At 43.5% G+C, this 14,782-nt stretch overlaps 1 protein-coding gene across 1 annotated transcript in view; it reads left to right on the plus strand.

Moving 5' to 3' along the window:
* Positions 1–226: 226 nt before the first annotated feature.
* LOC110498437 (RING finger protein 150) overlaps positions 227–14,782 on the plus strand; it is a 31,532-nt gene continuing 16,976 nt past the window's right edge. The window contains exons 1-2 of the mRNA XM_021575054.2: positions 227–683; positions 14,134–14,384. Coding sequence (XP_021430729.1) covers positions 227–683; positions 14,134–14,384 — 708 coding nt within the window. The remainder of the gene's footprint in view (positions 684–14,133; positions 14,385–14,782) is intronic.

Below are 14,782 nucleotides of genomic sequence, written 5' to 3' on the forward strand. Positions count from 1 at the left end.
GGCAGGGTGGAGAAGCACGCCTACAATCAACTGTTTAAAAACATTTCTGTCAACAACCAGAAGCTACCTTTAACCAGTTGGTTTGCTACATCACTTTTCAAGTATTTCAACTTCAGGGTAGTCCGAAATCGTAGTCGTCGAGCTTGGAAAGAGGGGAGGCTACCAGCGAGAGGCAGCTTTTAGGCTTGGTGGAGAGGGAAACACTCGCTATATCCTCGGACTGAACATGGCAATGTCCCTCATCCAAGCCTGCCGCAGTCTAGCTCTCTCAACATGGCTGCTATCCTTTTGCTTCGTGCATTTGCTGTGCCTGGACTTTACGGTGGCGGAGAAAGAAGAATGGTACACCGCGTTTGTCAACGTTACTTATGTGGATCCCGTGACTTCAGAAATCAAAACAGAGAAGACTGAGTGTGGAAGATATGGCGAGCACTCCCCCAAGAAAGAAGCAAGAGGGCAAGTGTTGATGCCTTTGCTTTTGCAAGAGAGACAAGCTTGCGACCCGAACGCTAAGTATCCCCTGCCTTATCAAAACAATGCTTGGATGGCGTTGATAGCTGCGGGGAATTGTACATTCAGAGATAAAATTCGCAACGTCGCTGCATTCCACAACGCATCTGCAGTCATAATTTATAACGTGGGCTCCACTAATGTCAACGATACCATAACAATGCCTCATCAAGGTAAACTACACTTTCGGGGGAGCAATTCATCAATATTTCAAGACTGTATGCGATGCACTGTATCACTTGTATGAGATACACTGTACGTGTCACTGTTGTGACTTAGTGACAGTTTACAAGTGCTCTGCCCTGTTATCATGTCGTTATGGCAATGGCACACTGTTTTAGGCTGTTGAAGACTGGCAAGGCGTTCATGCCCGTAAGCTACAAGCTCAAAACTGTCAAACCCATTATTATATATTGAACTAATCAACAAAGAAGCACATTGTCCATTTGCTGCCAGTTGTGCCTACAAGTGCAAATCATAACAAGATGTAAGCTCAATGCAGTCCTCAAACCCTAAACCATTTTGATGTGTCATTGTCTCAAGACAATTGTTTGGTGAACTGGTAATGTATTGCAGCTGTTTATTTTTCAACAGTAAACCGGCATCCCTCTTCCTTCCTCCTAGCTGTGTGATAATGATCAATGAACAACTTTTCTCCACAAAACTAGATTTTGGATTGCAGGCCTACCTTTTTAAGGGAATGGGCCCATTGTGTAAAATATAAATGTTGATATTATGCTGCATAGCCCATTCATGAACTCACCATGACCCTCTGGGAGTTGTATCCACCCAGCTCCTATAGACTATTGATGCATGTTTCTGACTGCATTGGGATAGATCATCAGTCAGGCTCTGATATCCTACACATTCCCTATACATTTTAGCCTATATCTAATTGTAATGCATATCTAAATCTTGCTGATTCTGAACTGGGCCAAATGTTGAGTCAGGGATTGGCATGGTACTGGCTCAGATCAGGCTGAGGCTGTTGTGTAAACTAAAGAGTTATCCTGTAATTTCTCTCTCCGGCTCATTCTTGACCGCATCAAAAATCTGACCTCACTTCGCTCCCTGTCCTTCTTCAGCACTGACAACTGACCAGGTGAAAGCCAGCCTCATGATGAGCTTCCACCATTATTGTTTTCACTTGTCAGGTATGTTCCAATCAGTGCAGATGAAGGGAGATGAAGAGAGAGATTATTATTATTTTTTTTTTAATACAATTTAGAGCCTGTCTCTCCTGCTCTCACCCTGAGCCATGTAGGAAAGAATCAAGGACAAATAGGAGCAGAAGGGACAGGAAGTAGGAGGATTTTAGTTTTGGGTGGACATAAATATTAATGGAAGACGGATTTAGCACAGTTATGTTTTCAACCCAAAATGATTTACATTTTTGGGTTGTAAAACTGAGTCCTGCTTTGCAAGAGATCCAAATGGCAATCCATATTGGTACAGCTTCTGTCAACTTAGTGTGTGTGCGCATGTAGAAGAGTGTTTGTTTGTTTTCGTAAAACCTACCCAATTCAATGGTGACACTGAAGTAACATAAATACACTTTGTGTATTAATGGGGTCGACAGACTAATTCAAATTTACTAATTGAGTCATCTCTGTTTAGCCTTGGCTTGAACATCTACAGAAAGCGGCGGTTACTATGACAACTTTTCTGATTTCTGATTTCGTGGCGTGCTTTTAATTGAACTATCACAAGGTAGTGATGGGTGGACATGTTTAAGACGAGCCAGCTTGGAGAGTCTGTCCATGGGAATATCTAAGTCAGCCATTTCCCCCCAAGCACATTCAATGGACATTTTAATCAGTTGGGTATGTTATCCCTCAGTCGAAGGTGTTTCCGTCTGGTCCGGGTCCAATAGTGGAGCCAGCATTGAAGGCTTTAACAGAGAGAACTGGTGTTAACTGGCTGCCAAGTTTCCACTGTAGACTGAGCTCTTTCATATCTAGGCTGGTTAGGCCACCCTAGCTCTGCAAGTGACAGTTTGGTGGTGGTGGGCTCTGGCCACTCTAAACTCTTTTACCATCACTGCAAAGGAAAAGATCTTAGGAGAAACCTAGGGTTCGGGCATCTTATGAGTCCGTCCTACACGAAACACCCTCCTCTCCTCTCTATCCATGATCATCCATGATCCCATACCTTCTCTCCACATTCCTTATCTTTTCACATGCAGTCTAGTTTTCATATACAGTACCTTGGAAAGTATTCAGACCCCTTGACTTTTTCCACAATTTATTACATTACAGCCTTATTCTAAAATGTATTAAATATTTAGTTTTCCTCAGCAATCTACACTACCCCATAATGACAAAGCCAAACTTGGGTTTTTAGATTATTTTTTTGCAAATTTATTACAAATAAAAAACACCTTATTTAGATAAGTATTCAGATTCTTTGCTATGAGACTCAATTGAGCTCAGGTGCATCCTGTTTCCATTGATCATCCTTGAGATGTTTCTACAACTTCATTGGAGTCCACCTGTTGTAAATTCAATTGATTGGACATGATTTAGAAAGGCACACATCTGTGAATATATGGTTCCACAGTTGACAGTGCATGTCAGAGCAAAAACCAAGCCATGAGGTCGAAGGAATTTTCCGTAGAGCTCCAAGACAGGATTGTGTTGAGGCACAGATCTGGGGAAGGGTACCAAAAAATGTCTGCAGCATTGAAGGTCCCCAACAACACAGTGGCCTCCATAATTCTTAAATGGAAGAAGTTTGGAAACACCAAGACTCTTCCTAGTGCTGGCCACCTGGCCAAACTGAGCAATCGGGGGAGAAGGGCCTTGACAGGGCTCTAGAGTTCCTCTGTGGAGATGGGAGAACCTTCCAGAAGGACAACCATCTCTGTAGCACTCCACCAATCAAGCCTTTATGGTAGAGTGGCCAGACTGAAGCCACTCCTCAATAAAAAGCAAATTACAAGGTTCTCTGGCCTGATGAAACCGAGATTGAACTATTTGGCCTGAATGCCAAGTGTCACATCTGGAGGAAACCTGGCACCATCCCTACGGGGAAGCGTGGTGGTGGCATCATGCTGTGGGGATGCTTTTCAGCGGCAGGGACAGGGAGACTTGTCAGTATTGAGGCAAAGACGAACGAAGTAAAGCACAGAGAGATCCTTGATAAAAACCTGCTCAGGACCTCAGCCTGTGGTGAAGGTTCACCTTCCATCAGGACAATGACCCTAAGCACACAGACAATACAATGCAGGAGTGATTTCGGGACAAGTCTCTGAATGTCCCTGAGTGGACCAGCCAGGGCCCAGACTTTAACCTGATCGAACATCTCTGGAGATACCTGAAAATAACTGTGCAGCTACGCTCCCCATCCAACCTGACAAAGCTTGAGAGGATCTCCAGAGAGGAATGGGTGAAAAACTCGCCAAATACAGGTGTGCCGAACATGTAGCGTCAAACCCAAGAAGACTTGAGGCTTTAATCGCTGCCAAAGATGCTTCATAAAGTACTGAGTAAATGGTCTGAATACTTATGTAAATGTGATATTAACGTGTTTTTTAAATATACATTTGCAAAAATTCTAAACCTGTTTTTGCTTTGTCATTTTGGTGTATTGTGTTTAGATTGATGAGGGGGAAGAAACGATTTAATCCATTTTAGAATAAGGTTGTAATGTAACAACCTTTTGAAAAAGTCGAGGGGTCTGAATACTTTTCGAAAGCACTGTATGACTGACGTGTGTGTGTGGTTGCCCACATGCGTTTTGAGTTCGGCTACACTCCTTTGTCTTTACTGTAGCTCTGTTTACTGAGACAGATCATGTTAATGGATTGAAACTAAACGAACCATGTCTGTGTCTTAACACAACCTGACTGTGCGACTGGTTTCACGATGTGCTGTAAAATGTAGCACCCTCCTTCACAATGGGTTGACAGGTTATACACTACCTATCACCCTGTTAGCACGCTGCCAAACTGCGTTAGCCTGCTGCAAAAGCACTGACACACCTCCTCCAACCAATACAGAGTGGTGTCTGTCTGTATGGGCATCCAAGCTGTGCAGGTGATCGGGTTGCATGAGGGTTGGCATTAATGGAATGGTTACCATTGCTGACGTTTTGCCTTCTTTTAACTGAGGATTACGCCATGTGGACTAAAACAGGTCATTACATTCATATAAACCCCTTTGTTCACATTCACTGGCAGTCTCTGACAGATTCCAAGCCCTATCTGCATCATCTCCTGGACTGGACAGGAGCATGCTGGCTTCTAATGGGGAAGTGAGGAGAGATGATGGAAGGCCCTACCAGATTCCTCAGACACATGGGGCCAGCCGAGGAGAGGGGTTTGAGGGGCGGGTGGCCACCCCTGGCGAGCTCTCTGAGACCCCCATTGGGTCCCTCCCTGCTTGGCTGGCACAGCCCAGGAGATGTGTCTGTTAAGGCGTCAGCATTCTTCAGCTTGGCTGGCGCCGAGCTCGGCTAGGTGAACCGAACAAGTGTGCTTGTATATTACCTTAAAAGACCCTCGCTTGAAAAATTTGAAAAAAGCGGCAATAGTATTGTTTGTCAGTTTTGAGACGCCATAGCCAGTATGCACTTCTTCAAAATAGTCCAAATTAATCTAAGATAACTCAAGGAATCTGTTATTCATTTTGAAGATTTTGCTGAGGGGATCTTAGTCTCGCAATTTTACATCTAACTAAGATGTTTAATTGTATTTTTTGCATGAAAATGAGTCATCACTCGTTGAATGACAACAAATACTTTATTGAAGAATCCCTATTATTGACCAATCACCGACAAAGGGGCGTACGCTTCGGCTACTGACTTCGGCTTGCCTCCAAAGAATTTGTTGTATGCCTGAACAACTGAAGTGAACAAAAACGTCACAAAAAGTCGACATTATATATGCACTAACTCTTCCAAACTATTTTGACTGGGAAGCATGTGGATACGAGCCACACCACACACACACATACCCTTCCTGCTGAGAGGGTACATCAGGCCGGAAGTCCCTGGGTACCTACGGAAAAGAGGAGACTGTGCTATTTCTGGGGCTGCTAAGACTCATACTCCCAGCCCTGAGACGAACAGACAGAGATGGGGGGGAAAGAGAGAGAGCAATGATGAGGGAAAGGGGGACTAAAAGAAAGCGAGAGAAAGAACAGTCCTCTCAGTGAGCCAACAGAAGTGGACTGTATCGGCCAGGGTAACCGAGAGCCAAGAATCTCGTTCTCTCTCTCTCATCTTAATTAGGTTGGCCCCACCTGTGACAAAGAACGTATACAAGGCCTTTTTGTATGGGAACACTCAGACCTCTGTGTGGACAGGACACATATGAATCCTATCAGGGCTGATCTTTATGAAAGACTAGACATTTGCAGTCTGGCTTTTATATGGAGGGAGAGCAATGTGGAAGACATTTTCTGAGAGCTGGAATTAATCACTAGATTTCTGTATGAAGTGGCTCCCTTCCTCTGCCAGATCCTTTCAGTTTTTATTTCCTGACCATGGTTTTTTAGGCAGTTATTTTGTCGGCCATCTTGACTATGCAAATTTCGGTGGCTACATGTATTAATTATTTAATAATTAACACCGTTGATATTGAATGAGGATTTGTGCTGTTTAATTACAGCTAACCAAATACTATTATCCACTACACAGCAGGTTATGCTGCCCTCAAGGCTGCTAGCAAAAGCTAATCCTCAGCAGCACTAAACAGGTTAGCGCCCTTCCTCTAAAAATCAACTGCTCACTCGCTCTCTATTCCACCTGGCTTGCCTTATTATGCACCATCGTGGCTTATTATGCACCATCCTGGCTTATTATGCACCATTCTTGCTAAAGGGTGTCCACAAAGAGGAGAGATTTTGGACCAGTTCAGCCTCTGTCGGGCCATCGGTTGATATTACACACTGCTTTGATTTTTAGAAGCAGCTATTTCGGTTTTCTTGTTCTTTCTCTCTCTCTAAATGAAATGGATTCGCCAACTACTTGCAGACAGTGGTGATAACATGTGTATGACATCTTGCCCCTTGTGGAATATCTTTGTGTCTGTATTCTTGTCCCCTTCATCTGGGTTGTAATTTCTAGCCTGGTCCAAGATCTGTTTGTTGTGTCTTGCTAACTCCTATGGTTATTGACGTGACTATGACCATAGGAGTTGGCAAGACAGCACAAACCAGTCTCTATGTAATTCAAAATCCCACCCAGATGGTAAAGATGGCTAAAACCTTGAGTCTACTCTGCACTACCTACTTAAGATCTCATACCCAGTGTGCAAAAGCAGCTTTGCAGATGTAGAACTTTGTCAATGTGTTCCCTTACCATGGCCATATTGTTCTCAAGGCTCATAGAGGTGAAGAAGTGAATCCACTCCTTGAGGCCATGTGTTGCTACTAATCTTTTGTCATCCATGTTGGATTGTGCCCTCATGTCCAGATGTTTTTTTTTAATGCATATCAGTTGAGCGTTATCTGGTTAGGTTAGCAAGCCCATGATGTTTTTTTGAAGCTGTGTAGCGTTTGTCAGGGTGTAGGGCTCAGTGTTAACATAATAGTATTAGCAGCCGTGAGATCTGTTTACCGTGCACACACAGCCTTGTTTTTCAGTCGGTGATTGTGCCGCTGATTGCATTAAGAGTGGCTACCGTTATGTATGAACAAACCACGGTGCTGCTGCAATGCGCCTTGCTGTGTGTAAACCATATTTGCAGGATAACACAGTAGCCTCCGGCCTACTACCCATTGTGCACTGTTACGTCACAATGTGATTTAGGCCCCGTCTATGCCAGGACATTGGCTCCAGAGCTCTTCGTTCCTGATGCGCTTATTTCGTTAGACTGCTATGTATTATTAGATTTAGTCTACTCGTTGTAGTTTTTTGGAAACAATTAGGCAATCTGAAGCCGAAAAAAGCACACTGCCAGTAGCCCTTTAAGCCTATGAGAAAAAGCTTAAAAATGGCAGCTTTTGGACCCATACGAAGAGTTGGGCTAATAAAGATTATTATTATGTAGATTATCTGTTGATCTGCTCTCTTTTCTCCCCATAAACCTGTGGCTGTATGTCTCTTACGACGAACTAGTTACATATGGAGATTTATGAGCATAATAATGCATTGCGGCCTTTCCCATATGAAATGTGTGCTGTCCATGGGGGATCAGTCCCTGCGTCACACACACATACCTCTGGGTTTATTTCCAGGATCGCGGCATGAAACTGGGCGCCATGGCGACCGACCGAGAGTACAGAGAAACGAGTTGTATTCTGTCTCCTCCATCTCTTCCCTCTGTCTTTTGACCACCCTCTTTCACCCACTCTAATTTGACCTATTCTCACTGTTAGACCCGTACAGATGTGAGTCATGCAACTCTGCCATGGAAAATCTGCATGCCGTATCCCATAGGCGGAGTGTGAGTTTCAGGTTTGGGGAATCAAATTTTCACCAGAAAAATGCACCTTTTATAATAAAGCATTCCATGCATCATCATATTTGCAGACTTATGTAAAATAGCCTACTATTCCTAATGTGAAGAGTAGATTGGACAGTCGTAATTTAGGCTAATAATATAACTTAATCATTGAATGCTGTAGGCTATATCAGATACGTTTCTTCTTTCTTTGCACAGGAACATTTTGACCTTTTATGAACACATGTCATGCAATTCTACTACACTTTATATGACTGGAGACATTAGCAGAATCTTTTTTTAATACGACAAAAATGACAAAAGTAACCTACTCTGCTGACACTGACAAACAGATCAATTAAAACGATGTTGTCTGATCCATCTAATCGTCCTATGAGAAGGGTAGACACATACAATTATGACGTTCATCTAACCTGGAGGAGGAAATTATTGTAGCACATACCCAACCATGAAAGAGTGAATATGCGCACTCACCGGGAATATGACAAACTTTCGGCTGGTGCTAATAAGAAAGGCTGTACTGTTCACTCAATTAAATTGAGAATTTTGACAACTAAAAGACAGATTAGTCTTTTCATTGTCTTTTCTTTACAGCAATAGACATTTGCATTCCAAGTTATGTTTTCCTTCAATTGGATTTTGAAATATTGCGATATGTCTGGCTGGGCTTCTACTTTTCACATTCGCAACTCAACAATCATCTATGTGGCTATTTGCCAGGCGCTGCCCAAATTGCGGCACCTTCTGACTGTAGGCAATGCGTTTTTTACATTTTTTTTCACTTTTATTTAACCTGGCAGGCCAGTTGATGCCAAGTTCTCATTTACAACTGCAACCTGGCCAAGATAAAGCAAAGCAGGGCGACACAAGCAACAACACAGCGTTACACATAAACAAACATGCAGTCAATAACACAGAAAAGTCTATATACAGTGTGTGCAAATTTAGGTGAGGTAAGGCAAAAAATAGGCCATAGTGGCAAAATAATTACAATTTAGCAATTAAACACTGGAGTGATAGATGTGCAGAAGATGAATGCGCAAGTAGAGATACTGGGGTGCAAAGGAGCAAAAAATAATAATAATAACAGTATGGGGATGAGGTAGTTGGATGGGCTATTTACAGATCGGCTATGTTCAGGTGCAATGACCTGTGAGCTAATTTGATAGCTGGTGCTTAAAGTTAGAGAGGGAGATATGAGTCTTCAGCTTCAGTGATTTTTGCAATTCGTTCCAGTCATTGGCAGCAGAGAACTGGAAGGAAAGGTGGCCAAAGGAGGAATTGGCTTTGGGGGTGCCCAGTGAAATATACAGTGCCTTGCGAAAATATTCGGCCCCCTTGAACTTTGCGACCTTTTGCCACATTTCAGGCTTCAAACATAAAGATATAAAACTGTATTTTTTTGTGAAGAATCAACAACAAGTGGGACACAATCATGAAGTGGAACGACATTTATTGGATATTTCAAACTTTTTTAACAAATCAAAAACTGAAAAATTGGGCGTGCAAAATTATTCAGCCCCCTTAAGTTAATACTTTGTAGCGCCACCTTTTGCTGCGATTACAGCTGTAAGTCGCTTGGGGTATGTCTCTATCAGTTTTGCACATCGAGAGACTGACATTTTTTCCCATTCCTCCTTGCAAAACAGCTCGAGCTCAGTGAGGTTGGATGGAGAGCATTTGTGAACAGCAGTTTTCAGTTCTTTCCACAGATTCTCGATTGGATTCAGGTCTGGACTTTGACTTGGCCATTCTAACACCTGGATATGTTTATTTTTGAACCATTCCATTGTAGATTTTGCTTTATGTTTTGGATCATTGTCTTGTTGGAAGACAAATCTCCGTCCCAGTCTCAGGTCTTTTGCAGACTCCATCAGGTTTTCTTCCAGAATGGTCCTGTATTTGGCTCCATCCATCTTCCCATCAATTTTAACCATCTTCCCTGTCCCTGCTGAAGAAAAGCAGGCCCAAACCATGATGCTGCCACCACCATGTTTGACAGTGGGGATGGTGTGTTCAGCTGTGTTGCTTTTACGCCAAACATAACGTTTTGCATTGTTGCCAAAAAGTTCCATTTTGGTTTCATCTGACCAGAGCACCTTCTTCCACATGTTTGGTGTGTCTCCCAGGTGGCTTGTGGCAAACTTTAAACGACACTTTTTATGGATATCTTTAAGAAATGGCTTTCTTCTTGCCACTCTTCCATAAAGGCCAGATTTGTGCAATATACGACTGATTGTTGTCCTATGGACAGAGTCTCCCACCTCAGCTGTAGATCTCTGCAGTTCATCCAGAGTGATCATGGGCCTCTTGGCTGCACCTCTGATCAGTCTTCTCCTTGTATGAGCTGAAAGTTTAGAGGGACGGCCAGGTCTTGGTAGATTTGCAGTGGTCTGATACTCCTTCCATTTCAATATTATCGCTAGCACAGTGCTCCTTGGGATGTTTAAAGCTTGGGAAATCTTTTTGTATCCAAATCCGGCTTTAAACTTCTTCACAACAGTATCTCGGACCTGCCTGGTGTGTTCCTTGTTCTTCATGATGCGCTCTGCGCTTTTAACGGACCTCTGAGACTATCACAGTGCAGGTGCATTTATACGGAGACTTGATTACACACAGGTGGATTATATTTATCATCATTAGTCATTTAGGTCAACATTGGATCATTCAGAGATCCTCACTGAACTTCTGGAGAGAGTTTGCTGCACTGAAAGTAAAGGGGCTGAATAATTTTGCACGCCCAATTTTTCAGTTTTTGATTTGTTAAAAAAGTTTGAAATATCCAATAAATGTCGTTCCACTTCATGATTGTGTCCCACTTGTTGTTGATTCTTCACAAAAAAATACAGTTTTATATCTTTATGTTTGAAGCCTGAAATGTGGCAAAAGGTCGCAAAGTTCAAGGGGGCCGAATACTTTCGCAAGGCACTGTACCTGCTGGAGTGCATGCTACGGGTGGGTGCTGCTATGGTGACCAGTGAGCTGAGATAAAGCAGGGCTTTACTTAGCAAATACTTATAGATGACCTGGAGCCAGTGGGTTTGGTGACGAATATGAAGCGAGCGCCAGCCATCGAGAGCATACAGGTCGCAGTGGTGGGTAGTATATGGGGCTTTGGTGACAAAACTGATGGCACTGTGATAGACTGCATCCAATTTGCTGAGTAGAGTGTTGGAGGCTATTTTGTAAATGACATCGCCGAAGTCGAGGATCGATAGGATGGTCAGTTTTACGAGGATCCACAGCTTATATGTTTTTAAAGAAGCTAATGATCCTCTGTGGCCAAATCATGCTTTCTGGTGTAGTAGCTTATTTTTAATTGTTTTATGAATTTCTGTATCGACAGGAGTAAGATAATTAGGCTATATCATTTTGCCAATTTACTTTAGGGGAAGCTTAGCTCTTAGCCTTATGGACGCGCCGACTGTCGTATGCCAATTTTTTGGCGGTTTTAAATCCGCATTTGTTAGTGAATATATTTCCGTCTCTGGAGTAAAGTACACTGTTCCTTTTCTAATCCGGAATTCATTAGTGAGTGGGTTGACGGAGTCATCCATTTTTGAATGCCTTGCTGCTTGCTTTGTCTTTCTTGGGCTAAAAGTTTTGCAGCTACTTTTATGAACAGGCAGTTAACCCACAGTTCCTAGGCCGTCATTGAAAATAAGAATTTGTTCTTAACTGACTTGCCTGGTTAAATAAAGGTAAAATAAAAATGTATTCAGTCACAGCTTTTTCCAACCTGTTTTTGTCTGTTCTGCAGTGATAATATGGTGTTGCTAGGTGCCAACTTTCCCTCTCTCTCTTTTTTTCTTTCTCTCTCTATCCATCCCCAGGGTATGGTGATATAATGGCCTTGGCCACTTTCAGACCTCCGCCGGGTGTCGAGGGTATCCCACAATGCCCTGTGGCTGGCCGGGCTGCCTGGGCGGCGGTGGTGGCCGAGTGAACGAGCATCTCCTTTAGAAATTACTGATAGATGGAGTGAAGAAGTGAAGCACCCTGGGGCTTCTGTGTTCCTGTGGCTCCGCACAGACGCCACGGTAACAAGGCCGCAGAGTACTATAGGAAATGATGTCACCGAGTTCCAAAGGCTAATGAGTCACTTAAGCCCTTGACGACACAGACATCATCCCACATCAATGTGTGGCTGCAGATGGAGTGTCCATGAAGTGTAATCTCTTGTCTGGGATTTTAAACCACTCAGACACCTCTGATAGGCTATACTTCCTATCTATCACTCTCACCTCACCTCCCAATGCTTCAGTCAGTGGTTAAAGTGTGTCCGTGTCTGATAGACAGGTAGGCAGTACATACTGTAGCTGCAAGTTAAGGCACTCAGAGTCTTGCCTCGCTGAAGCTTTTTGGCCTGCTCCTTATGAACGTGAATGGCGACCATTTTGAAATCTTGAGGGGTGTCGATTGTGTTTATTTAGTGCGTTAGCTTAGGACTTAGCCTACTTGAAGGATATTTTATCACTGTAATTATAATTTTCTGTGTGAAGAAAGGGTATATTGAAGCTCTAGTATCTTTTGGTGTGACGGTTGAGGATTGTGTGAAGTGTCAGGTCACAGGCCATAGGGAGAGGGGCTAGATGAGAGGTGAGGATGAGAATAATGTCTGGTGGGAGGCCCTGTCAGAACTTGCTAGTTTCAACTCTGAAAGGAGTTAACTGAAGTGTTAAAACACAACGTGTTAAAGTGGCACTTCTGTTGTCCATGACCTTGATAACATTCAACTCAACAACCTTCAACTCTGTTGTGAAAGTGTTAAAATATCCTACAATTGTCCACTCTGTTGACTATCTGGTGGTGTGAACTAATGGCTTTGCTATGAAATGATGTTCCCTTGTAGAGTGTCTGGGGGGTGTGTGTTGTACTTTGTTTGACCCTAAATGAGCTACCGATCAAACCTTTGTAGTGGCAGCTGGGCCTGACCTAATTGTCAATTGGACTGTGTTATCAAAGCGGTCTGGTATTGTGACACCAGGGACGTGAAATGTTCAAAACGTTGCTGATAGAAATGTCAGCTAATGAATAGAGCTGATATGATTCCTTACTCTGTGACAGACAAGTCATTTCTGTTCGACAGATACAGATTTGTTCTAAATCTGTAACGTTTACTCCCTTCTGAACAGGACCACAGGGCTCTGACCCAGACATGGAGAGTCAGGGGTTTTGTTTTGTAGCTCTGCGTCCTGTCTCTGCCTGAATGAACTCCCAGTAGGCTAGCCTAATGCTAATTACTCACTGTGTTCTACAGACAATGTTCTGTGAATACAGGTTATTTATAGTTTAGCTCAACCCTGATACACAATAGGGGTGATACCTCCACAGAGAGGTTTACAAATGAATGGGATCTAATGAAGCCACAAAGGAGCAATTAAAGAGCCACATGCACTCCCACAGCCACATGTTGCAGATCTCTGTCCTATACAAAAAAAAATAATTGGCACATGAAATATGTAGGTTGTCTCAACAGATCCTTTATTAAGTTTATTTCCAATGAACTACAACATATTTACAGTAGTTGGTTGGATACATAGTTTTTTTTATTATTATTTTTTTTTCTCCCCAATTTCGTGGTATCCAATTGTTTTAGTAGCTACAATCTTGTCTCATTGCTACAACTCCCGTACGGGCTCGGGAGAGACGAAGGTTGAAAGTCATGCGTCCCACACAACCCAACCAAGCACTGCTTCTTAACACAGCGCACATCCAACCCGGAAGCCAGCTGCACCAATGTGTTGGAGGAAACACCGTGCACCTGGCAACCTTGGTTAGCGCGCACTGTGCCCGGCCCGCCACAGGAGTCGCTGGTGCGCGATGAGACAAGGATGTCCCTACTGGCCAAACCCTCCCTAACCCGGACGACGCTAGGCCAATTGTGCGTTGCCCCACAGACTTCCCGGTCGCGGCCGGTTACGACAGAGCCTGGGCGCGAACCCAGAGTCTCTGATGGCACAGCTGGCGCCCTTAACCACTGCGCCACCTGGGAGGCCTGGTTGGATACATTTTGTAGCAGCTGACTTCTTGACTTCCTACCAGCCTGGTGTTGTGTGATTTAGAAAATACAGTGCCCATCTCCAAGAGGCCCGGGTTTCTCTGCTCTAGAAATGTCTCCCTTTTGCAACTTTTAACAAACCGGATAAATATTTGATTGACTTTAGCAACGACTGCTCTTCTTTTTGTTCACCTGGAAATTCCTATTCCAACAGGTACGGGGGATATCGTGGCGATCATGATTCCGGAACCCAAGGGTCGGGAGATCGCTGCTCTACTAGAACGCAACGTCACGGTGACCATGCACATCACCATAGGAACGAGGAACCTTCAGAAGTATGTGAGCAGAACGTCGGTGGTGTTTGTCTCCATCTCCTTCATCGTCCTGATGATCATCTCCCTGGCATGGCTCATCTTCTACTATATACAGCGGTTCAGATACGCCAACGCTCGCGACCGCAATCAGGTACGGTTCACTGTACAGACACATGAATGTAGTCACTTGTACACCCCCCCCCAAATAACAATAACGAGGCTATATACAGGGGGTACTGGGTCAATGTGAGGAACATAGTGAGTGTAGCATTGTAACCAACCGTCTGAAGGGATTATAACATTAAGACATGGTTGGTAATGTCATCCTACTGTATTTCAGTGGGTCTCTGATAACACACACAGGTTGTCTGCTACTATAAACAGGGGGTACTGGGTCAATGTGAGGAACATAGTGAGTGTAGCATTGTAACCAACCGTCTGAAGGGATTATAACATTAAGACATGGTTGGTAATGCCATCCTACTGTATTTCAGTGTGTTGTCTCTGATAACACACACAGGTTGTCTGCTACTATATACAGGGGGTACT

The sequence above is a fragment of the Oncorhynchus mykiss genome, chromosome 19, assembly GCF_013265735.2.
Source record: "Oncorhynchus mykiss isolate Arlee chromosome 19, USDA_OmykA_1.1, whole genome shotgun sequence".
NCBI lineage: Eukaryota > Metazoa > Chordata > Actinopteri > Salmoniformes > Salmonidae > Oncorhynchus > Oncorhynchus mykiss.